Consider the following 17,785-nt stretch of genomic DNA (forward strand, 5'->3'; position numbering starts at 1 on the left):
TTCTTAGTAGTGCAGCAAAGAGCCTAAAGCTGCTTTCAGGCCATAAACAGCTGGACAGTGGGAGTTCTAATTTGACCTGGCCCATATCACCAGTAAGTGACAGCTTTTAACTTTTATTTCTTGATTCAGATAAGAGAATCACTGCCACTTAGATAGGACTGGGTTGATCGCCTATGAAGATTTTTAAGCGCCTGGTCCTTGTTAATTTCAAAGGCTCCAACTGGCTGAAGACAAAATCTAAGCTGAAAGTTTTTCTAAGATTTAGCATTGTATCAAAAGTTCTTAAGTGCTGTTCTTTGAGACATTTGTATATAGTTAGCTGTATACAAGCTTTTCAATGACAGGGCAAGATCTTGTGAGTGAGCGTACATAAATGACCCCTTCTGTGTTGGGGCAAGAGGTAGCATATCTGAAGACATTTCAAATAGCCTTGAACTGAGGTCTCTGCAGGACCTCCCTGGTGGCTCAGCAGTAAAGAATCAGCCTGCCAATGCAGGAGATGTGGGTTCGATCCCTGCATCAGGAAGAATCCTTAGAGAAGGAAATGGCAACCCACCTCAGTATTCTTGCCTGGGAAATCCCACGGACAAAGGAGCCTGGTGGGCTACAGCCCACGGGGTCGCAGAGTTGGACATAACTTTAGTGATTCAACAACAACAACAGCAAGGTCTCTGCAATTAAACTGCCAGCAACTCCCAGGTTGATTTCTGTAATTTCTTACCAGCCCTTCTCCCACCCCTGCTGCTGCTGCTGCTAAGTCACTTCAGTAGTGTCCGACTCTGTGTGACCCCATAGACGGAAGCCCACCGGGCTCCCCCTTCCCTGGGATTCTCCAGGCAAGAACACTGGAGTGGGTTGCCATTTCCTTCTCCAATGTGTGAAAGTGAAAAGTGAAAGTGAAGTCGCTCTGTCATGTCCGACCCTTAGCGACCCCACAGACTGCAGCCTACCAGGCTCCTCCATCCATGGGATTTTCTAGGCAATAGTACTGGAGTGGCTTGCCATTGCCTTCTCCCCTGCTGCTGTTACCCCCCTGCAAAAAAGAAAACACTTAAATTTCATCCACACTGAAAATGTTTATGGTTTGATTTTAACATCAAATAGTGGACTGTAGTAAGGAGACAAGAGCTCTGCCCAGCTCTGCTGAGTACTGGAGGGGGCCTGGCCAGCTAGTTACCAAACTTTTTTTTTGGCTATAAGATCCTTGCTTCAAATGTATTCTGACATTTAGATGTGAAAGCAGAAGTCTGCTGGTACATTTATTCTTTCAACAAGGATTTGTCAAGTTTTCTCCATGACAGGCCCTGAGGACACAATAGTGGCTTTTGGTCGAAGAGTACTGAATGAGTTATGAAGGAAGCGTACTTTCACCTCCCTCAAGAAGAAACTGACAAAATCCATGAGAACTGTAAACTCATTCAGTGTTTCAGCTGCACAGTTTTAGTTGTGGTCCTTAGTCCTAGTTGTGATCCAGAAGCCCCTGGCTTTTGGCCCCAGACTTAGTCCTAGGCTGAAAGGTGAACTTGGGTATAGCTAGCAAGTTTTCTGGTTCAAATCGTCATTGGATTCAAATGATTCATTATCCCTCTGGAAGGCAGCACTGGCAGAGAAACTACAAATACACTTCAAAATTGAGTTTTACTGCTGGTTTTACCTTAACCACATACTGCACAGCCACGAAAAAAATAGGACTTAAGCAAAAATACAGACAAATAACTCTGGGAGAAGGCCTGAAGCAGCCCCTAAGGAAAGCTGCAGTCAAGTGACAGGAACTTGGTTCTTTCACTTTGAGATTGGTCACATCAGAACCTGGGTCCAAGGCACACAGCCTTAAGCAGAGATGTTCTGCTGCTGGTCACACTAACTGGATTATCCTCCAGCTCCAGACTTCTGACAGGATGTGACTGGTTCACACTTCAGAATCTTAAAGGAGTTACAGTTTGAAACCAGAGTGAATGGCTACAATGCCTGATGTGAGATTTTCATAAGTCACCTTCTGAAAACCTGCATCTTCTATCATCTCCTTGAATTCCTCCTAGAACACAAAGAAAGACACAGTAGAAATTGCCTGGATTTCAACTGTGGGGCCTTGGGTTGTAAGCTATAGATTCTTTTGTACCTGAGATGGGAACTGTCGGATACTCTCTACAAGGTATTGGTAGGACTTCCAATCTCCTGCAATGACTTCTCCCAGGACAGGAATGACCTGGAAGCTATATACATCATACAGCCTAAACAAAAAGGCAAAAGATTAAGATTAGAACATGACCGTTAATAAGCAAGAAGGTCTAAGCCTGGGATTATAAACTCAAAAATGCCCACAGGGTCAAAAATACCTTCAGGGGTCACCTGAAGTAAGTGACCCAGTTGAGGGTGTGGTGAGAGGCACAATTAGGAAGGTCCAGAAAAGTGGGGAAGGGGCAGTTACTACCCAGCTCTGATTATTGCCATGTGGGAATATGGGCTTAACCAGGGTTGCCATATTTCTGATATCTCAAGTGAAGCTGGAAATCCAAATTTTTAGTAAAATTTCTCAATTTTCAAATACAGACATCTAAGTCAATTTTCTAAAATAACCATGAGCCAAACAAAATACATATGCAGGCCCACTTGAGTCTCTGGTTATTGGTTTGAGACTCTTCTGGTCTAGGTGTTGTCATTCAGAACTGGCTGACCACAGAGGTGGCACTGTCCCTCAGGGACTCAGGGACTCTGACGTTCGTGCTTAAAGCTACTGGCTATTTTCTATCCGTTTGGGGATGGGAAACCCTTGGCTGGATGGTGAAAATCAAGCCCTGTTAACAATACCAACCTGGATACAAGGGGATTGTTTACTTGGCTGAACTCCAGACAGAGAAACCTTCCTCCTGGTTTCAGGACCCGATGGGCTTCCTGTAGTGCCTGAGCAAGACAAGAACAAGGACAAGCAAGGACACACTCCTCAGCTACTCTCACTCATCTCTGGGAGGCTGAGGTGGCACTAGCTTCTGTGGGCGTTATAAAGAGTGTTTTCCACAGATCCTGTGTTCAATCTCAGTTGGGAAGCTGTAACAGCAGAACAAACCTACAGTCTCCTAAATCTTTTAGCCATTCTGCTGCCCATGACTAGAGAAGGTTACCTGGAGTAATCTAAACTGACTCAGATAGGGGGAGGGCAATTTTTGAATTACTTCTCAAAATCACGATGGATATCCCTCTTTGATCCAGCAATTTTCCTTCAAAGAGTCTATCTTACAGAAATGCTTTTACTGTGGAAATGATGTGGGGTTATTCATTACAGCATGATTTGAACAACGTAAGAGCAGAAGCATCTTAAATCATCAACCAGAGACTGGTTATATTAGGGAATATATATATAAATGGAATCTATGCAGCTATTTAAAAAACGAAGAGCCAGAGTTCTTTAGGGGCTGACATGGAAAAGTCTGCAGATATATATATATATATTTTTTTTTGCAGGTATATTTTTAAGTGGAAAAAAAGCAATGGACAAAATGTTTCATATGCTAATATTTTTATTAAAAAAAAGAAAGGAAATGAATATACTTAATATGCCTGAGACATCTTTGCAAAGATACGCCACTCAGAAATTGGTGACCACAGAGGGAGGAGGTACATCCTTAGCACACAAGGATGAAGATTTTTCAGTGATATATCCCTTGTGCTGCTTGAGCTTTGAATTTATTAAATGTTTTTTTAATTTAAAAAGAATAATAAACTGGCTATAGACACAGGAAAAAAATGAAATTAAAATACACCATAAACGACATTCCACCCAAAGGAGGCAACCAGGCAACTGGAGTCCATGTTACAGAAATGAAACTGGGGGCCTCGCCTGTCATCTTCCAATGTTTGGACAGAATGTTCAAGTAGAAATAAAAGAAGAGCTGCATCAAATTAAGGGCTGAACATTCCCTTCTTCCAACAGAGGATCTGTGAATCTAGGCACCTTCTGCCAAAATAGGGGCTGAGTGGCTTTTCCTGTGTCAGCCTTGGGAATTGCACTGATCTGCAAACTCTGAGTCAGGAGGCTTCATGGAAAGAGAGGAGGCAGATGACATGAGAGAGCAAGACTGACAGGCTCGAAGATGTGAATACCGACTCAAGCAAAAAAGGCTTTTATGGGGATCAGCTCTATGGTTTTGGTTTTTTCAATTTTGTGAGCAGGAAAATTGGCAATTTAAAGGATTAAGACCTCTCAGCCTGAAACATTCAACTCAGGAGCTGGGCCTGGTGCTTGCTTCGGCAGCACATATACTAAAATAGGAGCTGGGCCTGGAGAAGAATCTCTCCCTTTCCTCATTCACTGTGGAGCCACCCCACAGAGCTAATATCCTGGGTCACGCCAGCAGAAGCGGCCATTGGTTACCCGATCAATGTGTGTGACGTTCCGGATCCCAAAGGCAATGGTGTAAACATCAAACTTGTCATCGTCGAAGGGCAGTTCTTCCGCATCTCCCAATATCCAGGCAAGTCCTGAAAGAGAAAAGTAGTTCTGGCCTCAGCCTGGGCTGCTGTCTCCTCTGCACCCAGGGAACTGTCAAACCTGGGAAGGGGGTTGTGGGAACCCCTGAATTTGTAGTCAGCTGGACAGAAGTGTGGGTACCCTGAACACCCTGTTTGTGGCTGTCTTGTGAAGTGGGGGCAGTCTTGTGGCAATAAGCCCTTAAACCTATGGAATCTGATGCTAACTCAATTGAACTGTTGGACAGCTGGCTGGCACTGGAGAACTGGAGAACTGCATGGTGCTGGGGGAACATCACACGTGTGGTATCTGAAGCGGTGTCAGAAAACACCTGCCTTCTCCAGTGGATTCCTGACCACCGTCTTCAGGGTGTCCTTCAGTCCTGAGAACTTGAAGTTTCTGGTGTCCTTGAAGTTTAGAAGCAAGTTTTCCCCAAGGTTCTCAGAGTAGACACTGGTTACTGGTTATGCCTTGCTGCTGCTAAGTCACTTCAGTCGTGTCCGACTCTGTGTGACCCCATAGACGGCAGCCCACCAGGCTCCCCCGTCCCTGAGATTCTCCAGGCAAGAACACTGGAGTGGGTTGCCATTTCCTTCTCCAACGCATGCAAGTGAAAAGTGAAAGGGAAGTTGCTCAGTCATGTCCGACTCTTAGCGACCACATGGACTGCAGCCTACCAGGCTCCTCCGTCCATGGGATTTTCCAGGCAAGAGAACTGGAGTGGGGTGCCATTGCCTTCTCCGAGTTATGCCTTACTCTTGAGCAATTTTTATCCAACTAGGTGCAAAGCACTGTGGTTAAGAGCCCAGGTCCTGGTGTTGCCTGGGTTCTAATGCCAGCTTCCCCAATTATTAGCTATATAACCTTTTTTTTTTAATAATACAAGTTTTTGAATAGAGTTATTTTTTATTTTTGGCCGAGCTGGGTCTCTGTTGCTCTGTGGGCTTTTCTCTAGTTTCAGAGAGCAGGGGCTGCTCCCTAGTTGCGGTGCGTGGGCTTCTTATTGTGGTGGCTTCTCTTGTTGCGGAGCGCAAACTCTAGGCTCCCGGGCTTCAGCGGTTGCAGTACATGGTTTCAGTAGCTGCAGCTCCTGGGCTTTAGAGCACAGGCTCAGTGGCTGTGGTACATGGGCTTAGGTGCTTCATGTCAAGGATCTGTACCAAGGATCAAACCCATGTCTTCTGCACTGGTAGGCAGATTCTTTACCGCTGAGCCACCAGGGAAGCCCTGAGCTATATAATCTTGGATAAACTACGTTGCCTCAGTTTCCTCGTGTGTAAAATGAAGTCAATAATAGTACCTACTTCAGATAGTCATTAGAATTTATTCTAAGTACATAATTGGGCATAGTTATATTGGTTCTACTGGACTCACAGAGAAGCAGTGTGTCTTGACCCCAAGTCTGGTCATGAATTCAGAAAACACCCAAGGGAACTGCTTATCAGGGTGGCTATATCCTCTGAGAATCCTGATTCAGCTTCAGTATTATTTGACATGCAGTGAATCAGACACAAAGTATGATTCAATAGGGAGGCTTCATAGAGGAAGGTAAATGGAAATAATCTTCCTGGGAAGCACGCTAACAGTATTTAACAAGAGTCTCAGCAAAGAGCATACCCTTTAACATAGCCATTTGATTTTTCAGAGAAAGACATTAACGACATTATCATCAAAGCTACTGCATACTAAGCCTACGATGACAAGGTCTATGTAATCACTTTACATACATTATCGTCTACAGGCCCTCTGCAGTGACAATGCTGAGTCCTAACCACTGGACCACTGGAATTCCCAGGAATTTTTCTTTTTAAGATCTTTTTTCTTTTTTGATATGGACCATTTTTAAAGTCTTTATTGAATTTGGTTACAATATTGCTTCTGTTTTATGCTTTGGTGTTTTTGACTGTGAGGGGCATGAGAGAATCTTAGCTCCCTGACCAAGGATCGAACTCCTACCTCCTGCATTGGAAGGCAATGTCTTAACCTTGGACTACCAGGGAAGTCCCCAGAAATTTTTAATAACATGGAAAAAATCTCATGATACAATGCTGAATTAAACAAAGCAGAATACTAAATTGTATCTCCAAGATGTTGTCAATATTATAAAAAGGAAATAATTAGGAAAAAGCTAGGGAGGAAATATACTAAAATACTGAGGGTCATCTCTGGATGCTGGAACTATGGTTAATATTTACTTCTTCATAATGTAATTTTTCAAATGTTTGGTTTCTAACATCCCAAATATTCCCAAATATATCACTTTTCCAACCCATCAAATCTTTTTAAGGTTTCTGCCCTCCAAGCTTCTACTTTGGGAGGAAGTGCTACATGTAAATGAAACACATAATAGTGCTACACACAAAAATGCCTTTATACATCAACTTTTATAATTATTAAATCATTTCTAGGATCCTTCCACTTAGTTTCAACTTTATTTTGGCATGATATGTGTTGCAAAGGCATTATTATTGGAGACTGGTACCTGGTAACTCAGCTGGTAAAGAATCTGCCTGCAATGTAGGAGACCCTGGTTCAATTCTTGGGTCGGGAAGATCCCCTGGAGAAGGGAAAGGCTACCCACTCCAGTATTCTGGCCTGGAGAATTCCAAGGACTCCATGGGGTTGCAAAGAGTTGGACATGACTGAGCGACTTTCATTTCACTTTCAAAGCAAGGAGGAAAAATAAAACCAAACTCTGCAGCACCTAATGATTCCTACACAGGAATCTGGATCTGTCTTGGCTGTTAGGAGAGCCTGAAGGGCAAGCTATGCTATGGTAGAGATGATTCCAGAAGTGGAACATTACCCATCATTCCCATCTTTATTCTCCACTCTTCGTGGCTGAGCACGAGAGAGAAGGGAAACACGTTTTTCAGTAGGAGTAAGAACACAGTGCCTTTGTTTAGAAACAGTAGTGACTGTCGGCCTTCTGATCAGTGTTGATGGTTAACAAAAGAGCCCTTCATCTGGGGGGCCAAGTGGGCTGCAATTCGTCTAGGCAGCTCGTTCTGGGGGTGGAAGCAGGAGGAGGAAGAATTGAGCTAAAATAACTATAGACACTCGTGGTGGGGAGGTGGTAGGGGAGGAGAGAAGTGCTGATCTTGACCTGAGGGACTTGGGTTCTTTGTTGGGTACCACTGCCTCTCACCAGGGCTGCCTGCAGTGCTCAGCCAGTGTGGCAGAGGGCAGCACAGTGGCTCTGAAAAGCTGGGTAAACATGCTGCAGCTACCAGATCAGTACGGCTACTGGGGCAATTACTGGGGGCAAAAGTATTTCAAAATATTAAAAGAGAAAGCCAAATGTAAAACGTGTATCTTTAAGCTAGAAAAGAAACTGTCCATTTGGGAGCTGAAGCAGCTGCCTGGAGTCACTTTCCCCTTGGCTGAAGAGCAGACCGTGCGAGGGAAGTTTGAAGAGTACCATTTATGGGTGATTCTTCAACTGCATCAGCTGCACCCTCTGAGAAACCCATGCTGAAATAGAGGTAGGAGGGCAAAGTTTTCTTTTCTGGGGGGGGTTGGTTGAGGGGTGAGGGGAGACACCTGGAAAAAAAATAAAAATAAGAGGAAGCAAGGATGTGTGGGAAGAGCCATGAGACCTTGATGCAGATATGAGAAAGCCACAGGCAACCCAACAGGGGGCTCTGGAACAAAGACTGCCTGTGAAGAGAGACCCACGTGGCATATGTTCAGGCCCAGGAGCCCCATGGTCCTCGGTCACTGGCTGGGTGCTGCCAGGTTGGAAAGCTGAGGCAGAGCTTAGTTTTGGGAGTGGGATGAAATGGCTCAAGAATAGGATGTTGGGGTCATCAGAAAGCTGCTGGGAATTGAAAGCCAAACTTCTGTCTCAGGGTCCAAGAGCTGAGACCCAAAGAGTCAGTCCCCACTTAGGATCTGCTATTCAAACTGCATGACTTGAACAAGATACTTAACCTCTTTGGGTCTGGGTTGTCTCCCCTGTCACTTGAGGCTGATAACTGGTTGCTGAAATAATGTATGTAATGGGCTCAGCCACACGAATTATCTTCCACTCCTATGTATCTATAAGTTTTTGAAATCTGGAAAAGAAAGCACTTCAGCATTGTACACATTCCATCTCATAAACATCTCCTCCAGGTCCACTTTCTGCAGGACTTACCAGCTTTGTATCCTTGAGCATGGGCTTTCTGTTTTCCAATCTTTAGCATCTCCTTGTTGATGTCACAGACCATGACATGAGAACCGCCCAAGGAATCTTCTTCATTCTGGTACTTTCTGGCAATTTCTTCCCAGGATAAATTTTGTTGGGCCCTTAACTGCCTCTTCTGCTTTCTCTGATGCTGCGCCTGAACATAATTAAGGAACCGGAATGCAATGTCACCTGTGGGAAGTCAACAGGAGGAAAGATCAAACACAAACACAACTGCAACATTTCTTAAACCCAAAAGGAACAGCAAAGGTACAGGGATTGAGGAGTGCATGAAAACTCATTTCAATAGTTCATTTTTTTTTTTAACAGCAATTTTTTAACTGCTAAGATTCTTTAAATAAAAAACCTTTAAAAACTGCACATGTGATGTATGGAAACATTCTTACTCTAAAAGGCTCAATACTTAAATATATAGAATAAAACATGAAAGTTGCCATCTCCACACTCTCCAGACATAACAAGTGTGAAGAGCTGAGTGTACTGCTTCCTAGTCTTTTTCTAATAATTTTTGTGACGGTAACATGAAGATACACTCATGAGCAACAACAACTCACCGTCCCACCACTTCCCATAACCAGTTCAGTTCCCCACAGACCATCTTTCCCAATCCCTTTAGCGGTTTCTTCTGTTGGTTACAGCTATTTCTTTACTTACAAAATTTATAAAGCTACCCTGCCCCCATCTCTGCTTGCCTCTGTCCTCCCAATATATTTATCTCACTTTTAATAGTTCCCCACAGATACCTGTGTAACCTAGAGTAATAAACTAATCTATATTTTCTTTTTTTTAATTTTTATTTTTTAATTAGGAGTACAGTTGATTTACAGTGTTTCAGGTATATAGCAAGGCGACTCAGTTACACATATATTTTCATTTTCAGACTCTTTTCCATTATGGCTTATTACAAGATATTGACTATAGTTCCTTATGCTTATTTTATATGTAGCAGTATATATCTGTTAATCCCATTCCAAGTTTATTCCTCCCACCTTGTTTTATTATTCCATCAACTACAGATAGTATCTTTTGACTCTTTTCAACCTTCCATTATATATATATATGCGTGTATATATATATGTGTTTGTGTGTATATATGTTCTGTCAAGCCTGATAACACTGTATTTGTTCTATAGCTCTAAGTTTTCTGTGCTTTGTTGATGGTTTGAGTTTAAAAGCAGAAAATCAAGTGTTTACATTATTGTGACCACATCGTCAATACTGTTTAGGCAAAGCCAGTGCTTTCAGGATCATAATTCGCTTTTTAAAACGCTGTTTCCTTGTCTTTGTTTTCTTCTTTCACTGTTTATAAGAAATACAGCCTTAGTTTTTCCATTTTCTTCATCCAATTAGGTATTCTCCAGTCACTTTCCTATAAATTTAAATATAATTATATGTACTCACATGAAACAACTTAAAAACACAAATGAGGGTTATATTATATCCATTGTATATAACTTTTCTTTTTCTTCCCACTTAATATGTCCTTGATACTGTTCCATCAGTATTTATAGGCTTTTCTCATTCTTTTAAATAGCTACCTAATATTAATATTTTATAGTATTGATGTATCTTAAAGTCATTTCTTCACTGAGGTAGAAATAGGTTACTTCCAATTTTTCACTATTACTAAAAATTATGCAGTGTGAGCATATTTGTCACTGTATGTTTTAAGTGTCTTTTTAAATATATGGGCTTACTTTCTAATTGCATTTTCTAAATGGGCAGTTGTTGGCATGTGGTAATGTTACTGGCTGGGGGGCACTGGAGATGGTGGCAACTCTGACTGAAACTTTTCTGTGGCTATATCTCTGTGCAAGTTTTTTTTTTTTTTCCAGATTAAAAGTCTAGAATTGGATTTGTGGGATCCTAGACTAAAAAGCATTTTAGATTTTGATAGATTCTGCTAATGTCCACTACCTCACTGCCCTCTGTGCTTCCTTTTGGGCAGAGGATCACACGAACAAAGCCAAACATAAACATGGACATTATTCTATTGCACCTTATTATTATACATTATTCTATCAGTATAGATTATTACACTATATGACACTCTCCAAATGCCTAGTGTGCACCAAGAAACAAAGGACCATGAATAAATAAAAAGGTTTTTTTTCCTAATAAAAGAGCTTTTGATATCTGATATGACAGTAGATTAGGCAGAAAAGGCTGCCTTGAAAACTTATATGATAAAAGCCCCTCCCCTACTCAGCAAAGACAGAGGGCAAGTGGGTGAAAGGTTAAACAGAAAGCAAAGATAGCTGTTTAGATGGGGAAAGGACACTGGAGGAAAAAAATTGGTCAGTTTACTTTGTAATCCTCTGAATTTTAGAAAAATGACAGGCACAAAGTTGATATTCTGTGTTTTTGATTGGCATTCAGTTGGGCTTCCCTGGTGGCTTAGTGGTAAAGAATCCACCTGCCAATGCAGCAGACAAGAGTTCACTTCCTGATCCTGGAAGATCCCACGTGCTGTGGAGCAACTAAGCCACAACTATTGAGCCCATGCTGTAGAGCCAGGGAGCTGCAACTGCTGAGCCCACATGCTGCAACTACTGAAGTCTGTGCACCCTCGAGCCTGTGCTCTGCAACAAGAGAAGCCACCACAGTGAGATGTCCATGCCCACAACTAGAGAGTAGTCCCTGCTCGCTACAATTAAAGAAAAGCCTGAGTTTCAGTGAAGACCCAGAACAGCCTAAATAAATAAAACTAAAGAAAAGAAAAAAGAAAATAGCAAATCTTTCTGAGAAGTGTATTGATTTTCAATCACCATGTTCAGCCTAATGGAAGGTGAGCCAGCTCATTACAACAAGAGAAACTAGTTTTTATAAAAGGAGCTCAGTGTTACCAAAACAAACTGGACATTACCTGTGCCTCCAGCAACATCCAGCAGCTGGGTCCCAGGAAACGGGCGCATCTTCCAGAGCAGCAAATCCTTCCAAATACGATGGATACCAAGACTCATCATATCATTCATCACATCATACTTCTTGGCCACACTTTCAAACACCTGATAGACTTGACATGAGAGAAATACAACATGACTGGGCTACTAATAATATTAACTTGGAAAAGTCCTAAATGTAAGATAGTTCCCCGTTCCCCCCATTAATTAACTATCTGTAAGGTGGAGCCAAGTCATAATGCTTGATGCCCAAATCTGCATGTTACCGCTTTTAAAAAAAGGCTTAACTAGGGACTTCCCTGGCGGTCTAGTGGCTAGGACTCCACACTCCCAATGCAGGGCACCCTTGTTTGATCCCTGATTGGGGAACTACATTCCACATGCCACAACTAAGAGTTTGCATACCACAAGGAAGACGGAAGATCCTGCCTGCCGCAACTAAGACCCAGTGTATCCAAATAAATAAAGAATTTAAAAAGGCTTAAATTGCTTCAAGTAAGAAATAAGCCAACCTTTTTTCTGTTATTTTAGCTTCACATAGGACCATTTCCTTGCAGTAATGCCATGCACATGCTTAGTAGTATATCGCTTTCTTTGTTGGCCACACTGCATGGCTTGCGGGATCTTAGTTCCTTAACCAAGGATCAGACCCAAGCCAAGTTCTAACCACTGGACCACCAGGGAGTTCCCCAGTTTCCATGTCTTAGAGGAAGGGGCGGGGGGATTGGAATTTTTTTCTAACAGTATCATAATTAAAGACAACAAAATCCATTAGAAAGACATGAAAAATGGATGGGAAGACCTCAGCTCATTTCTGTCTGTGTCACTGAGAAAATCCTCAGGTTCAACTTGGTGGGCAGATGAATGGTAGGATGTGAGTCAGGGCCAAGTTGAATTGTAGAGGGTTCTCGTGACTCTCCACAGGACCAAGGAAGAATGTGGAATATGGACTGGCTGAAGAGTTAAGGAATTTACTATCTAAGATGCTTCAAAGCACAGGCTACATTTAACTTCCTTGCATCTCCATTTCTGTTCATGAGATAACAATATTAGTGCGAGCCTCCTATCTACCTGCCAAAAGGACTGAATCAGGTAAAGAAGAGGAGATATGTTTAGTTGCTCAGATGAAATGTGCTGCTAAGACCCAAAACATTACTGTCCTCTGCTGAATCAGCAGACAATAGAGCCCTCTTTTCACTCAATCTTGAACATCTATTCTCAACCCTGGGATCCTATAAGCTTGCTCTTTGCTTTTGAACATCTGGGATATTTAGAGGGACACTGAGGCTCAACCCACTGAGTATAAGCCCTTCTTGCTTTATGTGGTTCTAATATGCAAGAATTTCAGTTACTGTGGTTTAGGACTGGTTCAGTAACACCAGTCCTCTAGCAACATCATTCAAATACAATGGTATTTTAACTGTGAGTAATTGCATAAAGTACAAATCTTGCTAGTAGTCCTTCAGTCCACAAATCATGCATAAATAAGAGATATGCATCATGATCAGAAACCAATTATGTCACTTCTCTCACTTTGTAGGGGGTTGGTCACTATACATCCCTTATTCACATGCAGACAGCAAAGCATATAAGTGCGTTACCTTCTGATCTCAGTTGTGAATCTTTGTGGCATTTTACAAACCTAGACAACTGAAAGAGGAAACTGGACTACAAAAATGAAAGTGCAACAAAATAATGAAAAGGGATAACCTTGGAGGTGAAGTTTGAACAGAATGTCAATGGAATCATAGGAGAAACATGACCATGGGGATCTCAATACTGCCACCCCAGGCATTTTGGAATTGCAGCCACAGGAACTATGGGAAGATGAACTTATGGAGTTTACTATCATTTTACCTGGCTCCACTTATTTCACCCCACAACCAGTTATCAAGCTCCTAACATGCATCAAATGCTGAGAACACAGTTATGAATGAGTCTTAACTTTCTGGGGATTCACAATGAAATGTGTTAGTTTAAATCTGATATTCAAGGAGTTATAGTAGAGCTATGTATTTAGTAAGGTTGAGGTGAAAGGTAATACAATATACTAGCCTATAAGAGGATAAAAAATCTATTGTAGGCTCTTTTTCTTATTTCCTGGGTGACTACAGGGCAAGTTAAGGAACCTCTCAGAACCTCATCTTATCTATCTGTAATGTGAGCATAATACCTTTGTCATTACAAACGGTACAGCTGGAATTTTAAAACAGGTCTTTTCCTTTCCCAAGTCTTATGGTGAAAACAAAGAAAGTGCTGAACAATATCTAACACTTAATGAGCAATTATGAAGTGCCAGGCATTATTCAAAATTCTTTAGTGTATGAAGTAATGTAACCTTCACAAGAACTCTATGAAGGAAATTACTATCTTCCCTACCTGGCAAATTTGGAAGCTGAGGCACATATTAATAGATAATAGTCTCCTTCTTTCTTTCTATAAAAGACGGCTTATCCCTTTAGCAAGAGATTAACAATATGGGCTCAGTAGTCAGACGGAACTAGGTTGGAATAGCAGTGCCACCACTTGCTACATTAAACAGGGCAAGGTTTTGCTTAACCTTTAAGTCTCTGTTTCCTCATGAGTAAGATGGAATAACAATACTCACCATCAGGAAGTTGAAATGAGAATTGTAAATAATGTCTGCACACTGCCTGGCACATCATAAATGCTCAACTGATGGGGTTCTGTGATAATTATTTGAAAAGAGGAGGCTCTAAGTTTGGCAGAGACAGACTAAGGGTACTCCTTGGAGGTCAGGACTGCACAAGTTAATGCATCAGAGGCGCCTGCGTGCGTGCTAAGTGGCTTGAAGCAGTCGTGTCCGCCTGCCAGGCTCCTCTGCCCACGGGGCTTCTCCAGACAATAATACTGGAGTGGGTTGCCCTGCCCTCCTCCAGGGGATCTTCCCGATCAACTGGATTCTTTACCACTAGCGCCACCTGGGAAGCCCCTCAGCGGAGCTCATAGGACGTTCAATCAACCCTTGGTTTGGGCAGAAGACACTAGACCGCAGACGGTGAGATCCTCCCCATTCACCCTCCCACCCCTTTCACCTTTGCCCCCCTTCTCCTCTTCCGACACAGTCTCAAACCCGAAGTGCGTTTCGGTTGCCTCCTTCTCTTGGGACAAGAGCCGTGCACCCAAGGGGCCCCTGGGCGAGGAGCTAAGAAGCCCGGGGAGCCTGCAGCCCGACACTGCCCGCGACCACCCACGGCCGCAGAAGCTCCATAGAGCCCAGCTCCTGGGGGCTGCCATCTTGACAGTCGGGTGACCGCTGTCAGACAGGACGTAGCATTGCATCACTAGACGGCTGACGGCGGCCGACCGGAGACATTATTAGCTGAACGCGTCTTGAAACCTGATGTTAAGTAGCTCTGCAGGATCTCTGGGATCCTGAGGCTGTTTCGTCTTTGAGCACGCGAAATCCCTTTCTCTCTGTCTTCAAATTAAATATAGAATTCGCAAGGAATCAACGGACCTTAGGGAGAGCCCCCAGTCACTTCAGATACCAGGTCTCTGAATCCTGCCAATCTGTAGTGTATGTTAGTGTCGCTCAGTCGCGTTCGACTCTGCGATCCCACGGACGGTAGTCCGCCAGGCTCCTCTGTCTATGGAATTTTCTAGGCGAGAATACTGGAGCGGGTAGCCATTCCCTTCTCCAGGGGATCTTCCCAGTCCAGGGATCAAACATCTCTTACATGTCCGGATCGAATCGGCGTCTCTTGCCTCTCCTGTATTACAGGCGGATTCTTTACCATCTGAGCCATCAGGGAATCTCTAATCGGTAGTACTAACTCCGGAGACATCAAGTAACTCCCTTTTTCCGGTGCGGAAGAGGGCAAACGGAGCTTTTGAATCAGTAAATGATACTGGGAATGGATTCTAGAAATCTTTTTGACGAAATTATCTGGTGATTTGTATGAGAGGGATGTACAGAATAATCTTGAGAAACATATGCTAGATTACTCTGAATGATAGCCATAGCAAAGACAGTTCTCTGGTCTTTCCATCTTATGAACCTAGGAAGTTCATAAATGGGAAAGAAAGCTCTGGTATGTATTTAACTTACTTTTCTTTATTTACTTTTTGGCTACGCCCTGCAGCACACAGGATCTTAGTTCCTGGACCAGGGATCCAATCTGTGCCACCTGCAATGGAAACTATTCTTAACCACTGGACCACCAGGGAAGTCCTTCTGGTATCTATCTATTTAGTAAGTCACAATCAAGCACCATTCAGCCTGCCTCCTACTATCACAAAGCTACATTTCTAGCTCCAGCTGGCACAGAATGAGTGGTTTACTTTAACCTCAGACTTTCCCATTATTTTCTATGGAAAGGGTAACATAGACCACCTTGCGGAAAAGAGGATGGAGGTGGTGAGTTTTATTTGGATTTCTTTGTGTTTCTGCTTTACTCTATGTAAATGTATGTTTCCTGTAAATGTTTCACAAGGAGAAAGTGCCAAAGCCCCTAAGAAACTACTTTGAAAGTGGAAAATCTTTTCTTGGCATAATGTAGCCTAACAGATGGACACCTACTGCTTTATTTTGGAAGGACAGAACGGGGCTTTCTCTCTTTTTCTCACTTTTAAGAGTGATAGAAGAAAGAAATGATTTACCCATGTCATCAGAGTTCCCACACCTTTGTTAAAGGAAATAAAAAATCACCCAGGAATCTTAGTGTATCTTCCAAATCTAGTCATATGTAAAAATGGACTTTTAGGTAAAAATGGACTTTTAGTATTTTCTAGACTTAATTTGATGCATTAGGTAGCCATTCACTCATTTCAGTATGATTTATGGGGGGAAAAACTGGAAAAGAAAAAACAAGATAAGGACTGGTGGAGGGCATTTAAGAAATGTAAAAAATGTGAGATTAGTATCTAATTTCTTTTATCCCAGCTAAAACTGTTGTTTAAGAAATTGACTTCTATATACTTATTAATGTTTTGTATAACATATGATGATTAAAAAGAAACCCCAAAGGGCCTAATTAGGAGATGTCTAGGATTTTGTCTGTTTATTTGTTCATGTATGACTGCCGAAATTCCACTCATCTTTCTATGCTCAGCTCAACTAATATCACCTCTGGGGAAGCCCTCCTTTACTCCTCCTAACTTTTTGTACTTCTTTCCTTCAGGCCTCTCCTCTGGTCAGCATTTTGTGTTAACTTTATTATAGTCCTTATCACATTCTCCCATTAATGTATTTTGGAATTCTTTGTTCTCAGCACAGTGCCTGGCATATAATAGGTTTCTAACTAGCTAAGGTTAACCTTATTTACTGTTATAAGAATTATTTATCTTTTTCACAGTTTTTCCGTGATCCTTTGAATCTCAAACTGCTATGGTTGGAAGGAATAATTTATAATGTTTCAAAGTATGTGTGGGTGTCATATGGTTTCTAAAATACATATATAATTTCCTAAGTCTCAATGTCCTTATCTGTAAAAGGGAGAACTGCTTATCTTACAGGTAGTTGAAAACATCACTTATTAGCTGTGTGATCCCATTTCTTCGTCTTTAAGTTTGAGTTATTGTGAGGAAAGATGTGATACTTCATATAAATTGCACAGAGCAGTGTCTGCTAATAAAAGGACTCAGTGATAAGTATTAGGGCTTCCCTGGTGGCTCAGATGGTAAAGTGTCTGCCTGCAATGAGGGAGACCCGGGTTCAATCTCTGGGTTAGGAAGATCCCCTCGAGAAGAAAATGGCAACCCACTCCAGTACCCTTGCTTGGAAAATCCCATGGACAGAGGAGCCTGGTAGGCTACAGTCCATGGGGTCCCAAAGAGTTGATTAACTATTATTATTAACAACGAAATGAAATATTAACAATGATTTATATTAATAAGTGACAACAATAAAATGAAGTAATTGTATAAGGAAGTGATATTAAACGTAAAGTATTGTCATCATTATCATTATTATTGCATGCTCATGCTCATGCATGCTCAGTTACTTCAGTCGTGTCCGACTCTGTGCGACCCCATCGACGGCAGCCCCACAGGCTCCCCCGTCCCTGGGATTCTCTAGGCAAGAACACTGGAGTGAGTTGCCATCATTATTATTAGGAGGCTGAATAAGAGCCATAAATAAATTGATATTAATATTAGAATAAGAACTATAAAATAATGAGTCAGTAAAGGAATTCCACAGGTAGTCCGATATTTGGATGCATTATTATAAGAACTGATGCTGAAGCTCCAATACTTTGGCCACCT

The 17,785-nt window shown here is 42.2% G+C and overlaps 1 protein-coding gene across 1 annotated transcript; it reads right to left on the minus strand.

The window, feature by feature from the left end:
* Window positions 1-1,619: 1,619 nt before the first annotated feature.
* COQ5 (coenzyme Q5, methyltransferase) lies at window positions 1,620-14,860 on the minus strand. The gene is made up of 7 exons (XM_055405110.2): window positions 14,614-14,860; window positions 11,521-11,670; window positions 8,604-8,825; window positions 4,370-4,476; window positions 2,813-2,901; window positions 2,120-2,231; window positions 1,620-2,035 (listed from the first exon to the last, which is right to left on the minus strand). The coding sequence occupies exons 1-7, from the start codon at window positions 14,858-14,860 to the stop codon at window positions 1,934-1,936; spliced, it is 1,029 nt and encodes a 342-aa protein (XP_055261085.2). The 3' UTR covers window positions 1,620-1,933.
* Between the last annotated feature and the right edge of the window lie 2,925 nt (window positions 14,861-17,785).

The sequence above is a fragment of the Moschus berezovskii genome, chromosome 19 (genome assembly GCF_049115385.1).
Source record: "Moschus berezovskii isolate FMDL1 chromosome 19, NW_MosBer_1.0, whole genome shotgun sequence".
NCBI lineage: Eukaryota > Metazoa > Chordata > Mammalia > Artiodactyla > Moschidae > Moschus > Moschus berezovskii.

What these genes read in the sequence shown, in the direction of transcription:
- COQ5 (XM_055405110.2), bottom strand. Translation starts at nt 14,860, where the DNA reads ATGCAATGCTACGTCCTGTCTGACAGCGGTCACCCGACTGTCAAGATG. An exon ending in TGCTCAAGGATACAAAGCTG is followed by an intron (nt 4,477 to 8,603) that starts GTAAGTCCTGCA and finishes TTTCTCTTTCAG; the next exon opens with GACTTGCCTGGATATTGGGA. An exon ending in AACAATCCCCTTGTATCCAG is followed by an intron (nt 2,232 to 2,812) that starts GTTGGTATTGTT and finishes CTTTTTGTTTAG; the next exon opens with GCTGTATGATGTATATAGCT.